The 18,210-nt window shown below is 34.3% G+C and overlaps 1 protein-coding gene across 2 annotated transcripts; it reads right to left on the reverse strand.

Annotated features, from left to right (window-relative positions):
• Window position 1: 1 nt before the first annotated feature.
• Window positions 2-17,317, reverse strand: LOC140802903 (hydroxyproline O-galactosyltransferase GALT6-like). 2 transcript variants are annotated; one of them, XM_073158520.1, is made up of 6 exons: window positions 15,698-15,837; window positions 15,412-15,620; window positions 15,189-15,286; window positions 14,926-14,967; window positions 503-1,499; window positions 2-24 (listed from the first exon to the last, which is right to left on the reverse strand). In XM_073158520.1, exons 2-5 carry the CDS (start codon window positions 15,461-15,463, stop codon window positions 615-617), a joined length of 1,077 nt encoding a protein of 358 aa, XP_073014621.1. In that variant the 5' UTR covers window positions 15,464-15,620; window positions 15,698-15,837; the 3' UTR covers window positions 2-24; window positions 503-614. The 2 variants fall into 2 exon arrangements, 1 of the variants encoding a protein (XP_073014621.1); XR_012111720.1 differs by lacking the exons at window positions 2-24; window positions 503-1,499; window positions 14,926-14,967 and adding exons at window positions 14,974-15,102; window positions 16,988-17,106; window positions 17,179-17,317 and having other exon boundaries at window positions 15,389-15,620; window positions 15,698-16,096.
• Window positions 17,318-18,210: the final 893 nt, after the last annotated feature.

Below are 18,210 nucleotides of genomic sequence, written 5' to 3' on the forward strand. Positions count from 1 at the left end.
GTTAGCTTATTACCTGTCCATCAACTTGATACAGTCTACATGCTAATTGATGCAAAGAATTATGCAACACATGGATATAAACAGTTTTTAGGCATGTTTAAACTTCTCAATAACCAATCACAAAAAAAAAAAAAAAAAAACAAAGAAAAAAACCCACACGCAAATAGAAGCCGTCTCATATATTGTGTGATTTTAGATCGAGATTTCAAAATCGTATTTAACTTCATGTACTACCTGATACTTTTATAGCATTTGATGGAATGTCATTATACATTCTTACGTAAACATTACAAATCATCCCACGTGTTTACTTTTGGTCCTAAACACAAATTCTAGAGAGAATCAAGAAATGAATATCGTAATCCAATAGAATAACAGCTATCCAAAAAAAAAAAGTATGCCCAGCCAAAATAAAAAAATTATCTCATAAGAAATATATACACAACAGAATTGATTACATGAATTTATATGGGAAATTAAGTCAAATTAAATATTCCCTCACCAGTTTCCTCATCAGCCTTGGACTTCCACCCTTCACACCGTTGAGCTGAACCCCACTGCATTCTATAACATGTGTTCTGCTCAATCACTACTGGATGGCTGCTCCAGTCTCCCTAAAGCCTCGGATTAAAATGCAATATCCTTGGAGGATCCTCACCATCCACATCGCTCAATCCCTGAAACTCCATGATAAACTGTGATACCATTGTATTCTCTCTACCCTCCGTCACCATTGCAATCTTGGAATTGTTAACCATTTGAGCCCCCTGAGGCATCCCCACCACCGTAACATGGGACCCCAACGACAAGCCACAAGTTATCACTATCAATTTCCCTTTATTCACAAAATCATCACCAGGCAACAATGCCGAATTCGGGCAAGGCTCTGCATCTTTCTTTGGTATCCGGTTCTCAGCCTCTAACAGGAATTTTCCAGATTCCAAATCCTTCAATAATTTCTTTCCCAAGACAAACGCATCCCTAGCTACTCTATCCAACTCCGAAAATTCATCTTTGCTTATACCATCATACTCATTATCATCAAAAATAAGGACTGAAATCTTCCTAAACTCGCCCATTTTCCGGTCAGGCAGAAAAAAGACTCGACTTTCCACATCTTGTCTTGAAAACTGATGATCGTTTTGGGTTCTTATAATTGGATTGGAGACGAAGGTTACAGCGGGCTCTCCTTCTGGGGATTCTAATACCAGCCCAGTTTTTAAAATAATTGGAATCTCAAAGCTAACCAGTATTAGATACACAGCCAGCAAACCCATCATGGCTTGAATCGGGCGGAGACGACTTAGTGTGATGAGCGAGTTGGACTTTGGTCCCTTAGTGGTACCCATTTCAATCTCGAAACAATTATCATCGTACGCATGCATCAGCTTCCTCTCGGCAGCACTTAGTCCACATTCGCCACGTCCCAAAATCTTTAACCTTTCCCTAAAGGGTACAACTGTGTCTACTCTAAAACCCACTTCATCGTCTAATAACCTCTGCAATAACTCAAAAACGAAAATGCATGAAAAATATACTGTGTTATTTTTCAAAGCATTGGAATATTATAGTAATTAGCAAAAAAGAATGTCAATAATGGAAGCAATTGACATGAGAAGAAAATTGTGTAAAGTTATTCTTTACTCTATTCAATGAAATGTACAGAAGGAAAAAATACAAATAAAAGTGTCGATTAAATATATATAGACACTCCAAGACTATACGGCTGACATAACATTGGAAAAGATAGCCAAATAACTTTTCTTACACTGGAAGGGCTGATTTTTTTCCCTTTAGCGGTAATATCGGATCAAAATATTTTCACGATATCAACAATGATAATAATTATGAAGAAATCGACACAAGAATTTTTTACGTGAAAAACCCAAATTAGGGAAAAACCAGAAAACCGAAGTCCAACAAAAGAAATCTCCATTATATCAATAATGGGTACAAATTGTTCCTACAACAATAGGAGATAACAACAACTCTCTCTAGAACAACTTAGGGAAACCAAGAACTTCAAGAATAATTATTCTTGGATGACATACTCAATCTCACTTTCAAAGTGAAACTCACACAACTCTAATCACACAGAAAATTCTTTCTGATGTGGAAGATCGGACATTGCCGCCACCACAGAGCATAATAAAATTTATCTAAATGACTAGGCTATACAACACTCAATTGCTTGTGTTTTTGCTTTTTTTGGGATGGATGAATGAATGCAAATGCATGGCTATTTATTGGAAAAATTTTGGGTTTGGTGAAGTGTGAATGATGAATGTAATTTCAAAGTTTGGTAGCCTAACTTTGAACCAACATTTGAAAAATGGTTTGATACAAATTAGGCTTGAATTGTCAACGATTTTCCTCCTCAAGCTTCATTTTGCAGATTCAAATAGACCTGCCACATTTCTACAGTTTTCTAGTTTTTCTCTGGACAAGTAAACATTTCAGAACCATTATCATCGGTATGTATCTTCTCAAGTTGTAACGATTTCTCGTTCAACGCATCTCAGATCCAATGATACCTTACATCAATATTCTTTGACCTTGAGTGTAAACTGGAGTTCTTACTCATGAATTGCACTCTAACTGTCACAGTAGAGCATACATTTTTCTTGTCCCAAGCCTAACTCTTGTAGAAACTTCTTCAACCATAGTAGTTCTTTACATGCTTCAGTTGTGGCTATGTACTCGGCTTTTGTTGTGGACAATGCCACACACTTTTGAAGTTTTGATTGCCATGAGACTGCTCTCCCTGCAAATGTCATCAAGTATCCGGATGTGGACTTTCTAGAATCAACATCACCAGCCATATCTGCATCAGTATAACCTTCTAACACAGTTTGACTAGTTCCGAATCTCAAACAAACCTAGAAGTACCTCTCAAATATCGGAATATCCATGTCACTGCTGACAAGTGATCTTTGCCAGGATTCGAGAGAAATTGACTTACCATGCCAACTGCATGAGCAATGTCAGGTCTCGTACATACCATCGCATACATTAAACTGCCGACTGCTGAAGCATAAAGAACTCTTTCCATTTCTTTCTTTTCTTCCTCACTTGTGGGACATTGAATGGAACTTAGTTTGAAATGACCTGCAAGTGGAGTTCCAACAGCCTTTGCTTTATCCATTTTGAATCTTTCAAGAACTTTCTCAATGTATTGTTCTTGAGATAACCATAGTTTCTTATTGGCCATATCCCTAGAGATCTTCATTCCAAGAATCTGTCTTGCTGGTCCTAAGTCTTTCATTGCAAAAGACTTCTCCCCCTTAAGCTTTTCTATCTTGCTTGGATCATGACCAATGATCAACATATCATCAACATACAACAATAATATCATGATATCATTATGATCATATTTCTTAACAAATAAACAATAATCAGAATTGGTTCTGCTGTACCCATGATTAATCATGAATGTGTCAAACTTTTTGTACCACTGTCTTGGAGCTTGTTTCAACCCGTACAAACTTTTGTTTAGTCGACACACCATATCCTCTTTGCCTTTAACTATGAATCCTTCAGTTTGCTCCATATATATTTCTTCATCTAGATCACCATGAAGAAAATGCAGTCTTAACATCGAGTTGTTATATTTCCAGATCCATACTAGCTGCAAGTCTCAGAACAACTCTGATAGAGGACATCTTCACCACTGGTGAGAAAATTTCATCAAAATCAACACCTTTCTTCTGGTTGAAACCCTTCACAACTAGCATCGCTTTGTACCTTAGCCGTGATTTATTTTCTTTAGTCTTCAACCTGTAAACACATTTATTTTTGAGTGTTTTCTTACCTTTTGGTAGCTTTACTAAGTTGTAAGTGTGATTTTCATGAAGCGATTGCATCTCTTCTTTCATCGCTTCAGTCCACTTATCTTTTTGTGTACTTGATACATCATCTTTGAAACTCTCTGGTTCTCCGCCATCAGTGATCATCACATACTCATGTGGTTTGTATCTCATAGAAGGTATTCTTTGTCTGATGGACCTTCTGATCTCTGTTTCTGAATGTGGAGTTGAAGAGTTGCCTTGAGCATCTACTGGCTCAACTATCTCGTCATGCTCAGTTTGTGTTTCTCCCCCGTGATCCTGAATTGTGGGGTAATAAACTGGATCTAAATTTACAGGAATTTCTGAATTGGATGATTGTGATTGTTTGTTGTGTTCCACATCAGAACCAACTTCATCTTCGAGGAATACATTTACATCTCGGCTTCTAACAATCTTTTGATTAAATGGATCCCATAATCTGTATCTGAACTCTTCATGGCCATAACCCAAAAATATGCACTGTTTGGATTTGTCATCAAGCTTGGATCTTTCATCTTTTGGTATAAATGTTTTGCAACCAAACACTCTCAAGTGTTTGTATGAGACATCTTTCCCTGTCCAAACTTTATTAGTAACATCACCATCTAACGAAGCTGATGTAGAAATGTTGATCAAATCAATTGCAGTTCTCATAGCTTCGCCCCAAAAGGAATTGGGCAATTTGGAGTGTGATAACATACATTTTATCCTTTCACAAATTGTCATATTCAATCTTTCAGCTAGACCATTGTGTTGAGGAGTTTTTGGAATACTTTTCTCAAGCCTGATACCATGAGTTATACAGTATTTCTCAAACAGACCCCTGTATTCACCACCATTGTCAGAACGAATGCACTTCAGTTTCTTTCCTGTTTCTCTTTCAACTTTTGCGTGAAAATGCTTTAAAACCTCAAGGACATGATCTTTAGATTTCAGTGCAAAACACCAGACCTTCGTGAGAAATCATCAATAAAGGTCACAAAAAACAGCGCACCACCGAGAGTTCTGTCTTTCATGTAACACAAATCTGTGTGAACTAACTCCAAGCGTTGAGTTTTTCTTGATGAAGAAAAACTTTGAAATGCAACTCTGTGTTGTTTTCCGGCCAAACAATCAACACAAGTTTCCAAATGCATACTAGATACTTCAGGAAGGAGTTTTCTCTTAGCCAAAGTTTCCATTCCCTTCTGGCTAATATGTACAAGTCTCTTGTTCCACAACTCAATGGATGAGGTTTTTGTAGATGCATGAACATCTCCATTTGATATTTTTGTTTGCATGAGGTAAAGAGAATTTTGCTTCATACCTCTAGCAATAATAAGAGATCCTTTGGTGAGTTTTCATTTTCCTTCACCAAAGTGACCGGTACTGTGGGGACCCGGACGCTAATCAAGTTCTTAATCATCATTGGGACTAATTAATCCATTATAAAACAGGGTCTAAATTTTTTTTTAAAATACGGAACATAGTGAAATCAAACTAATATACATATCAGTATAAAATAAAGTACAAGTCCTGTACCGTCTACAAATCAGTACAAACTAGGGTTCAACAACTACTATCAAGTGTTTAACCCCTATACACAATCCAAGTCCGGAGCCTCCACTCTAATCACGATCTCTCCTCATCTCCTGAACCCTGATCATGTCCCACCTGTTGTCATGTACACATACAGACAAGACAACAGCCGGATACTTCCGGTGAGAATAAATCCCAGTATAAATCAATGAAACATGCAATCATATAAACAAATATAAAGCATGTAATCAGGTAACAGTAATCTGTATCACGATCTGAAACATAATTACAATTCTACAATTCAGACTAGACTCAATCCTAGTCTAGGGATCCCGGTTTCCAGATGTGGTGTTCCTATATCGAATTCCGTAATAGAAGGAACCGTGTTCCTATTACTCGATATAACCATATATGGTATTCCTATATCGAATTCCGTAATAGACGAATTCCCATTCCTATTACTCGATATAACCAAACATCCGGTGTCCTGACCTATCCGTCATGGACTGTAGCTCTATCGTTAATCTCCTATCTTGAGACATCGTGCAATGTGCCCGTGGCGATTCCACCACTATCAGGCACTTCTGTCACAAGATAACTCGTCCAATACCTGTCATCTATAATCAAGAGAACAAGTATATCATCAATTCAATGCAAATATCAATGCAATGAAATAAAGTATGTGATTTAGGGAAACTCAAGTCCAAGCCGACTCAAGTCGATCTCCCAATACCACATTGACTTATACCTTTCTTTCGTCGGTCTCTGGCTCAGTCGAATACTGAACTCACAGCCTGTCTGGCAATGACAATACCAACAATCTCATATCAATATACCATTCGAATCAATAACAATCCGATCAGTCTGGATTTAATTCAAAATCAACAGTATAACGGTACAATTTCAGTATTCTCGTCAATACAACATCCTCAGATACTAGTTACAATCCATAACCCATATCTGATACAATCCATAGTCCAATTACAATTCAAATATGTCCGGTATAAATCAATATACCCTAAAAATTCATAACAATCCCATAATCAGTCCGTTTCTCAATCTGACTTCAATTCTATGATGTCTAACATGTCAAGAACATATATGAGTTCCATTCAATTCTGACAATAGCATAATTTCAAAGCATGTCAAAACGTAGCAAAACTTACGTCAAGTTGTAGCCTACGTCGCTAGGAACTCGATACCGAAGTCGGATTTAAAATCAGACGGACGGATTGAAATATAAAGGCGTAAGGATTTTCGTAAACTTCCCTCAGACCTTTTCTCGATTTCTTACTGAATTTTCGAAGGAATACCGCTATATATATATATCAGTGCATGCAAACGGCGAGGTGGCACAATTTCCGCACAACACGCAGCACCGCGGGTGCGCTACATTCCGGACCGCGGGTGCGCTCAGCTCTCGGCAGTCCTATCCATTTTCCAGAAACCATGACCGCGGGTGCGGTCGCGTTAGTACCGCGGGTGCGGTCTTGCACCGCGGGTGCGGTCTCTACAGCACCGCGGGTGCGGTGTAGCCACGAAATCTTGGCCAACTTACTGTCCATGCACCGCGGGTGCGGTGTTGCATGCTCATATCTTTCATAATTTTATTTCTGAATACATTTCTCGGTGTCCCGATTAATCCCTTCCTGATCACATGAAATTACAATCCATCCTCGTTAATTACAGTGATTAATTCTCGGGCATTACAGGTACAACCATCATCATCAAGCTTGCCTGTAGAGATTGTAATGCCCGGGATTTGCTTTGTTGTTAATCTAAAATGATTTGTTGATTAATTGATGTGATTATAGATGGAACGGATTAGACCGGGATAGGCGGAAAGGAGATTTGAATTATGCGTGAGGATTGAGCTTCGCGCATATGCGCGTTCATGCCAGGCGCATATGTGCGGCGTGGGCAGAGAACCTCGCGCATATGCGCGACATGGATCCGCGCATATGTGCGAGGGTACCCGAGAGTTGTGAAGAATGGACAAGGGCCTCGTGCATAGGCGCCGAATGTGGGCGCGCATATGCGCGAGCTGCCGTGTAGGCACGTGCCGAGACATAGTGTCTCGCGCATATGTGCCGAGTGATGTCGCGCATATGCGCGAGACGTGCAGTGCATATGTGAAGCCACACGTCCCTTACATGCATTGTATATATATAATCAGTAACATTTCCTTCAACTGATAAAAAGGAAACAGAAGAAAACGGCCAGGGGAACTTCCAAGTTCTTTGATCGTAGATTTGTGATTTCTGCAAAATCCAGCCGTCTGATTTTCAATCCGACTTCAGTACTGTATTCTTATCGACGCATGCTACAACTGGACATAAATTTTACAACGTTTTGTTGTGTTTTGAAATTATGGTATTGCCAGAATCAGATAGGATTCATATATGATGTTCTTGACATGTTAGACATCGTAGAATTGAAGTCAGATTGAGAAACAAATTGATTATGGAATTGTTATTATTTTTCAGAGTATATCGATTTATATTGAACATATTTGAATTATGAATGGATTACAGATTGTATTGGATATCAGTTATGGATTGTAATTATTATCTGCTGATGTTGTATTGACGAGGATATCGGGATTGTTCCGTTATGCCGTTGGATTTGAGTTAAATCCAGATTGATCATATTGATATTGATTTGAGCAGTATATTGATATAGTATTATTGATATTGTCATTGCCAGATTGAGTGTTGACAGACTTTGAATTCCAGACGGGAACGTCATCAGAACTGCAATAAAAGAAAGGTATAAGTCAATGTGGTAGCGGGAGAACGACTCGAGTATGATATACTTGAGTTTCCCTAAATCACATACTTATTGTTATTATTTACATTGATTTGAATTGATATGCTTGTTCTATTGATTTATAGAGGCATGTATTAAATGAGTATTAGACGAGTGATCTTGTGACATAAGTGCCGATAGTGATGGAATTGTCACTGGCACATTGCACATTGTCACAAGATAGTGAATTGGCGATAGTGCCACAGTCTGTGACGGATAGGTCAAGACACCGGATGTTTGGTTATATCGATTGAATAGAATTGGAGTTTCTTCTATTACTGAATTCGATATAGGAATGCCAACGTCTGGAAACCGGGATCCCTAGACTAGGATTGAGTCTAGTCTGAGACGTGGAGTCACAAGTTTGATTAATGATTTTATATTGATTATGTTTCAGATTTTGATACATGTTACTGATATTTCTTACATGCTTTTACATTGTTTATATGATTGCATGTTTCGTTGATTTATACTGGGATGTATTTCTCATCGGAGTTATCCGGTTGTTGTCGTGTTTGTATGTGTGCATGACAACAGGTGGGACAGGATCAGGGTCGAGGAGATGAAGAGAGATCGTGATTAGAGTGGAGACTACAGACTTGGATTGTAGATAGGGTTTGAACACTTGATATGTAGTTGTTAAACCTTAGCTTTAAATGATTGTATATAGTATAGGACTTGTACTTTGTTTTGATGTATATCAGAATGTAGTCCATTAAGTTCCGCATTTAATACTGTATTTAAAAAAAAAATTAAAACATGTTTATTATAATTGATTAAATTGTCCCAATGATGATTAAGAACATGAATTAGCGTCCGAGTCCCCACAGAGATGATGTTAAATCGAATATCTGGAACATGTCGAACATCTCTGAGAATGAGATGACACCCTGTGTCTGTCTCCAAGACAATGCTCCCTATACCAACGACCTCAGTCAAACCTTGATTGGTCATTCTAACTTTGCCAAAGTTTCCACTTGAGTAGGACGCAAAAATATCTCTGTGTAGAGTAATATGCTATGAAGCTCCCGAGTCAATAATACAATCAGTTTGATGGTATGATATACTGACACATGCATCATCACCAAGGATGATAATATCTCCATCAGATGTAACTGCAGCCGTGCCTTTCTCTTCGAGCTTTGTCACATTCCTTTTATCTTTCTTTTTTTTTTTTGCATTCTCTTTTATAGTGATTTGGACCTCCACAATAATGGCACTTGAATTCTTTTCTGGTCTTGGACTTTCCTCTGGATTTGTCTATTTCTTTATGAGGTCCTCTGGTGTAATTTCTTTCTCGATTATCAACTATTTCTGAAACTAATGCATTGGTTTCAGAGTTGGCTTATTGCTCCTTTCTTCTGGACCCTTCATTTAGAAGACAATATTTGACTGTTTTTAATGTCAGCTTTCCATCAAGAGCAGAATTACTGAGCGACACCACAAGAGTATCCCAACCATCTGGCAAGTAGCTCAGTAATAATAGTGCCGTAACTTCGTCATCCAGGGTAATCTTCATGGTGATAGATTGGTTGATTAGACCCTGGTAAGCATTCAGATGCTCTGTCCAACAAAAGAAATCTTAGGGGATACCAAGAACTTCAAAAATAATTATTCTTGGATGACATACTTAATCTCACTTTCAAAGTGGAACTCACACAACTCTAATCACATAGAAAATTTTTATGATGTGGAAGATCAGACATTGTCGTAACCACATAGCATACTAAAATTTATCTAAATGACTAGACTATACAACACTCAATTGCTTGTGTTTTTGCTTTTTTTTTTTTGGGATGGATGAATGAATGCAAATGCATGGATATTTATAGGAAAAATTTTGGGTTTGGTAAAGTGTGAATGCTGAATGTATTTTCAAAGTTTGGTAGCCTAACTTTGAACCAAACTTTGAAAAATGGTTTGAATACAAGAATTTTCAACACATAACGCAATAACCTACTTAGCTATCTACTGATTAAGTTAAAAGATTAATTAAACTGTAAAACTAAACGACCATCTTGGACAATAACGACTGTAAATGGTTCTGACTTAGCAAAAGCATCAGCCAACTGAAGGTGTGTGCGTATAGGCAAGAGTTTGACCGACCCACACATTTTTGACTTTGTCTCAAACAAAGTGGCAATCTAGCTATGTCAATGTGTTTAATTCGTTCGTGGAATATTGGGTTAGTTGAGATATGAATGGAGGCTTGTTTGTCACAAAATAGCAAAATGGGCTATGAAGTGTGATTGAAAAATCATAGAGAAGCTATTGTAACCATACAAGTTCACCTTTTGTGTTATTTTGTTGCATGATAAAGTTTTACAATATACAAGCAAATTTTGGCTAAAAAATGATTTTTATCACATTTAAAGTTGTCAATATTGAGTTTTAAAATAATGATCAAAACAGAAGAAGTCATGGAACAAGGTGTGGTCAAGCCTTGTGACTGCTTCATGACTGCCTTGTGACTACATATGGAGCTCGAAATTGATGATAAAAATATCATATTTTAGAAGTCTTAATTGTGATATTTATTATTGAGATACGAAAATATTTGATAGAGTTTTATTGCATAAGAATTTAGTTTTCTTACTGATAAACATAATTTCTTCATAGTATTATTATGTTTTATTCTAGTTTTTGGGTTACATTCTTTCTCAATCTTTCTTCAACATGAAGAACAAGAAAAAGGCCGCAAGAAATTTTTTATTCTTTTCTACACAAATCTAGGCTAAATTTTTATTTATGATTCAATGATATTTCTCATACTTCAATTTTATCGCTTTGAGGTTTTTGCGCTTTAATTTAATATTATTGTTTGTTCAAATATTTGTTGATTTATGGTTTATTTCTATCAAGGTTATATGTCGATTAATCTGACAATTTAATTTGATATATAATTTTTTGTTAGTATCTAATGAATTCAATTATATGTAATTTTCTTGAATGATTAGTATGTGAGTAGCAATAGATTAGGGGAGTTGTGCTATCATAACATATTTAGTTTAATTAAATCGACGAAACTTGATTTATCAATTGTAGTTATCTTGATTGTTCGATTTCAGGATTACTTGTTTTCACAAAATTAAAATCCTATTTGTAATCAATATGGAACGCTGTCGTACCTAGTTGATTGTTGGTAAGTTTTGATTGAATGCCGAGTTTGGTCAATTAAATTGAGAAAACACAAACATTTTAGCGGTTATCCATATAATTCTAAGGTTGATTGCTTGTAACTGCATGAATAAATAATATGATAGTCGATGACCAATGATACAATTGAATAGTGGAAACCCCTTGAGTCAGAGCTTGACAATATTAAATTTTATATTTCATTAGTTATACCTCTTAATTATTTATTTCTTCTTGCATGCTAAATTAGTTGTAGTATTTTATTTAGTTCTCATCGAACAAATCTCATTTTTTATTGTATTTCCTTGAAAGAAATAAATCTGTTATTCCTTGTGGATATGACTATACTCACAATTACGCTCATTTTATTTTAGAGAGTAGTTTGATAACTCAACGACAACACATCATTGAAAAAAAATCATTTAGTTTGTCAAACAACGTAGCATATTCAAGAATTATTGAAGTTTCCTACAAGAATCCATCAAGTAAGTTAAAGCTCAATCTTTAGCTTCTCCAAACTCACACAAATACCCAAAAATCTGTTTATAGTATTTAAATTGTTCAATGAATTTAAAGAGAAAAAATAAAGTATAATAAAAATATATACAAAATTAGTTTTTTTTTTTAAAATTTAATATTGGGCCAATTTTTTTTAATTATTTTTTTTTTTGTTTCAGTTGGCCACCACTCTTTATATATAACTAGGCAAAGTCACCTCAATTCTTGAGGTATTTACCTGGTTTGTGGTGCAACTTATGATTGTTTCTATTTTTTTTTAAAGGAAGTAAACATGTGTTTATATTTGCATAAGTCTTATTTTATATTTTAATTTATTACCGTATAATTGGTATGGTTAACAATACATACTTCAAGTTTTTAAGAGATTAAAATAAAAAATAATTTGTTCGAGTACCAAGGTTAAGAAAATGAAAAATATGAAATAACTTTTGTCAATGTTAAATATGGCCGGGGGAAAAAGAAACAGAAGCCAGTATTGTAATCTATAAAAAAATTGGAGTAAATGAGTTTGCGCATGTTAACATGATTGGGTGTTTGTTAGATATAGAAATTTATAAATTTAAGAATTCGCAAGCCTTCGAAGTTTAATATTGTTAGAGTAGTATATTGTAATGTGCAAAAAGCTTATTGATCATCTTATTTAAAAAGAGATTTACCTAACCAGATTGAATGATCTGAATCCTTATCTTTTGGTTGAAGCCATATGTATTTTGATTACACCGGTTTTTATTTTCTTTTATATTTGTAGTTACATAATTATTATTTCATGTTAGAAATGCGCTTAAAAAATTAAGAATTGTGAAAGTGGAAGAAGCCTATAGAATCGGAAATAACAAGGAAAAAAGTTTAGTAGGGGTTAAAGTAAAAGAAGATTAACTACTTGGCTTAAATTGAAAATGAAATATATGTTAATTTTAAAACCTAAGTAGAAGACAAATCTATAAACAAGTTATTAGACATTTGAAAATAGAATACCCATACTGAATGCATGGAAACGACTCTAAGGTCTTTATACTTAATAACATTATTGATGTTGATTGATTTATGAACTTGGTAACATCGATTTATATATTAACTGTAATTTGATCTGTTAAACAATCGATAAGAACACCTGCTCGAGATTAATAAAATAAATCTGAAAACTTATTAATATGGGAATGATAGTAGCGGCTATAAGGTTATTAGATTTAAGAATCAAATTGATAGATTTATGAATTTGGTAACTTTTTTTTAAGATATGAAAACATTAATTCGTAGAACAACCGATTAAAATACTACAATGAGGAACTAATAAAAGAAATTAAAGTATATGAAAGAGTTTATTCGAACTTTGTGATGAGAAGAAAGTAAAGTTCAATATAATATAAACAGAAGAAACTTACAGAGAAATGGTTGATGTACCAGAAGAAAAAAGAAGCAAATACATAGAATTAAATGAAATGCAATTTTCATATATGTAGGTTTGATAGAGTACAATCTAAAGCTCTAAATAGATTTATACATATGTTTTACAACTAAACATGTTCTATACTACAAGATAACTGGTTTATTATTCATGTAAGGTATATATTGTTTTTAATGGATATCATTGATAGATAATTTTGTTTCAATATCAGTTGCACGTTTTAGTAGGAGAGAAAGCTTGACTTCCATCTTAAATATTATTAATAAGATATGACGGCTCATACTGGATTAGAGTAAAATCTTCTTATTATGAGATTGGCCCACTAAAAAATTACTGAAGTTGTGGCTTACTCTTGTTCAAAGGTCCTTGCACTCATAAAGAATGTTTGCTTCACTAAAGTAGCCCTTGTTTGTTGTCGCCGGGGATAAAAGAATGTAAACACGGCGAAACACCGACCTCAAAAAATTAGATCCACCTCATGTACTGATTTGTGTACTAAATGGAAATTATTGTGGACAAGACAAACTAAAGAAACAGTTCTTATGATAATTATTTCTAGTGAACTGTATGTTTCTTTCATTTGGCCATGTTTAAATTCCTATTTTCTTTTATAATTCAATCGCAAAGTACCTTCGCAATCATATTGGTATCCTGATAACAGATTGTCATATTCCGTTTCATCATTATTGCTTAAAAGTAAATTAACAAGCATTTTTGGAAATACCAAGATAGATCATATTTTACAAGGAAAAATCCATGTAAGCTAGGGCTCCATTTGATACGTATGATAGGATAACTGAATGATTAATAATTAGAGTGATTAAAAAATGAGATATTGATTAATAGTATAGTGAGATAAATAATATGGTGTTTGGTATGATTTTAAAATGATAGATTAATTTTGTAAATTTTATTGTAATGACCAAAATGTCCCAAAGGCTAATTAAATATATATTCTTAAAATAATTGATTAGATAATTAAATAATATAATTATAATTTACATTTATTAAAATTAATTTAAATATATTTATTAAAAAATAATTTGTAAATATTCATTTACTTTAATAGTTAAAATAACAATAATATTTTGAATGTTAATGTTAAATAAAATTTAGTAATAATTACATTATTATTGTTTTTTTAAAAAATAAGCATAAATATTCTTGAAATAATTTAATAGACAATTAAATATTTATAATTATAATTTATATTTATTAAAATTAATTAAATAAATAAACAAAATAAATTATAATTTAATAAATATTATTTTCATAAAAGAATTAATTAACAAGATTAAAAATTATAAAAATTTAATTTAAGATAGATTTGTATTATAATTTATTTTCTTTAAATTGATTGAAAATAATAAAAATATATTAAATTAATTTATAAAAAAATATAATAAAAAATGTAAATATTATATTAATTATTAACTTTCACTAATTTTAATTTTCATATTATATTGGAAAAGACAATTCAAGGATTTTGTGATCAATATACAATCTTATCAAGATCACTATTCAAAAATTATACATTATCACATCTTTTTTAGGAAGGATATTTAATCACACTTTGAATCATAATCAAGGGCCTGCAGACTAAATAAAAAATGAATCAAACGCGAGATAAGAGATGATTATTTAATAATCATTCTCTTATCATGACTATCAAACATAGCCTAATGTATAAGGTAATTAGACAACAAGAAGTACCAGGAAATGCTGGCCCATTAGCTTACACAACTGCTCAGAAGCCTAGAAACACAAATAATCATAAATCAAAATACGGCAGAAAATTAATATTTTGGAAAAAATGCCATCACGATTGATTTCAGTTATCAGGGTCAAGATTGTTTGGTTGGAATTGCCTTGAAGTATATAAATGAAAACCTAATAAATAAAGGAAAATGTATGAATCACCATTTTTATCTATTCAGTAAGGCCAGAGAAACATAGAAAGTGACTGTAATTATTACCGCTCCGCTTTCGTTGCCAACAACTAAGGTCAAGGTGATAGAAGAAAGTCCAATGATGATACTGTTGAACTTGCACCAGAAACTTGAATTCCTTCTAGCTGCTAGTAAATGGTGTGGTTGTTGTTAACAAGTATAATACTGTAAACTCAATCAATGAACTTTCTATCAATATATAATGATGATAGATGCTGAGCCAATACCATTAAGAAAGCATTGCGCTAACTTTCAATCGTAAAACAGAAACAAGTGAAAGAACTGGAGAAGTGGCATCCCATGTTCGAACAGATCCATCTTGATGTCTTCCTATATACATCTTCTGAAGCTTATTTGCAGCAGTAGACAGATGACAAGGGAACGCCACCAGTCAGAGGCCACCGTGAACCCCTCCCGGTCAACACGTTATCCTCTTGTAGCTTGGCAGGGGCAAACTGTCTAATGGAACAATAAATGGTCATCTAAACGAAATGAAAAAATAAATTGAATGTACAACACATGATGGATTTCAGTACCTCTGAAAGTTCACAGAAGAAACTCCTATCTCTACCCATCAAATAAAGCTTCCCACGGTCATATGTTGTTCCACAGTGGGTATTGCTGAATGATACTGAAATGCATGGACTGAATGATTATGTCCTGTCCCAGGCTTGAAGATAGAAAAGAAGCAAAATTGTAGAAATGCAGTTGTCCTGGATTGGTCAATATAAATAATGAAGTTGAGCTATAGTTGTCAGGTTCATGAGCCTTTGGTGTTATAATTACATCAGCAATTGATCCATGGAGCGTAAGATAAACACGTTCCACACACTTCAGTTGTACTAACCCAGCAGACCATTCAATATTGAGGTAAGGTCAGCACGTTCCACACACTTCAGTTGTACTAACCCAGCAGACCATTCAATACTGAGGATCTGCATTAACGAGAAAGTTTCATAAAAAAGACATTATGTGACTGCGAAGCTTCGACACTCAACAAGAAAACACCAAGATATTAATAATAAATTTAACACATATCAGAATAAGTTTCTGGATTTAAGTTGAAGTCAAAACCAGTGTGAAATTGTTTTTCAGAAACACTGGCAAACATCTCTATTAGAACCAGTATGAGCTGTGCCATTTCTTGAACCTCTTAAATTATGTGAGATATTTCATAATCTTAAAACAGAGCATTGAAAATCTAAAACATGGTGACAATGACTATCCAGTTTGTGCTCGTTCAGTGCATGTTAAATAATGGAAAGTACACACATGGAAGAAGCTTATCAGCGGAAATCACGATGACAGGTTGATTTAAAAATTAGATAATTAAGATGTAATAAAACGAAATGAAGCGTGCTACCATGCTCTTGCTGGAACTAATATCTGGCTTATTATTGATATACAATCTCCCACGGTCATCAAATGAATCCAAATTAAGTATAAATTTACGACACCCCTACTGCATTGATATGTGTAACAGATGTGACTGGGAAAAAAGGTCAAACTGTGCAACTTCATGACTCATTCTAGTGACAACCCCTCCTAACTTGAAGAAGGAAACAAGATGCAGCTATAGCATTGCAAACATAGATTAGCTGGTCGATACCAAGTACCCTTTTCCTTTGTATAAAAATAATAAGCAATTACCCTCGCAAAAGAAGCCAAATATTGGTACAAATGAACAACATACAGTCAAGGCTTCTTCAGATCCTATGACTTCACCAACATATGCAAAAAGTAGGCCGATCAAATTGAAGAGAAAACACCGAGAATGTAACAAAGTAAATAAAAAAACGAAACAAAAGCAAGAGAAGAAAAATAACCAGCCAAAGCTTTCCAATCCCAAGAAGAGGGAACACCGCGAAGAAGGATCGAAGCCGAAGAAATTGCAAGCAGGTGGAAAAGGTGCAAGGAATGAGAAGAAAAAAGTAGGCCGATCAAACTGAGGAGAAAACACCGAGAATGTAACAAATTAAATAAAAAAACGAAACAAAAATAAGAGAAGAAAAATAACCAGTCGAAGCTTCCCAATCCCAAGAAGAGGGGCACCGCGAAGAAGGATCGAAGCCGAAGAAATCGCAAGCAGGTGGAAAAGGTGCTAGGAACGAGAAGAAAAGAAGAACGGAAGAGGAGGTCCTGCTGGATAAGTCCCGTTTTGATGCCCTTATTGTTGTAGTGGTGGAGAGAGAAGCTTATTATACGTGTGATGTTGTTTACCGGCAACCATACAAAAACAGGCCCAAAAAAACTTATTCGTGCTTTCATATAAGTAGATAGATAAAAAAAAATTGGGTGGCCTCTATGGCCGGGTCGGGCCAGTGCGATGCTTCCAACCAAAAATATAGCAAAATTTCTCAGTTGTTTAGTTTACATTTTACTGCTCCGGCTGATACAGTATAATTTATATTATAAATAATGTGCTTGCATTTTCCCTTAACAATATTTAAATAAACCATTTAATCGTTTATTTATTTATGGTTATAATACGTGTGTTGTCATTTTGGATTGGAGAGGAGACGCAAGCGACCAAGAGCTGCTCGCCCTCAAGATAAAATCAAATAAATAAAATTGCTTTATTTACATTTTACTTTAAAGTTTTTCGTTTAAAATTAAATAAATTTTTGTTAATATGTTAGTTCCTTCCTATATCATCATGCATGGTTAAACAACTTATATATATATTAGAGTCAATATACCTAAACAAGCAAAAAAATCATATATAGTTGCTATCTCCAATCCGACACTATTTTCTTGTCTTATAACGTCCGAACAAAGCATTAAAATAATATTTTTTACTCTAAGTATGAATCGAGTCAATCTTTTTAACAAGTATATATTAATAAAACTGTCTCACATAATCCTCCATCTAAATTTTTATATATTAATAAAACTGTCTCACATAATCCTCCATCTAAATTTGAACATGTTCGGTCAAGATTAAAAAAGGTATTTAATTTTTAAGAGAAGATAAAGTTCAAATGAAACTCCTCACATTCTGGATCTTAATTTTGATTAATTTAATGAAATATGGATTGAGAGTTGCCGT

Source organism: Primulina eburnea, chromosome 1, assembly GCF_022965805.1.
Source record: "Primulina eburnea isolate SZY01 chromosome 1, ASM2296580v1, whole genome shotgun sequence".
NCBI classification, from domain to species: domain Eukaryota; kingdom Viridiplantae; phylum Streptophyta; class Magnoliopsida; order Lamiales; family Gesneriaceae; genus Primulina; species Primulina eburnea.

Excerpts from the sequence above, each read along its gene's own strand:
- LOC140802903 (XM_073158520.1), bottom strand. The coding sequence starts at position 15,463 with ATGGGATGCCACTTCTCCAGTTCTTTCACTTGTTTCTGTTTTACGATT. Across the intron at positions 15,287-15,411 it reads TTTCTGTTTTACGATTGAAA|CTAGAAGGAATTCAAGTTTC; the intron begins GTTAGCGCAATG and ends ATTTACTAGCAG. Across the intron at positions 1,500-14,925 it reads TAATGGGCCAGCATTTCCTG|AGGTTATTAGACGATGAAGT; the intron begins GTACTTCTTGTT and ends GAGTTATTGCAG.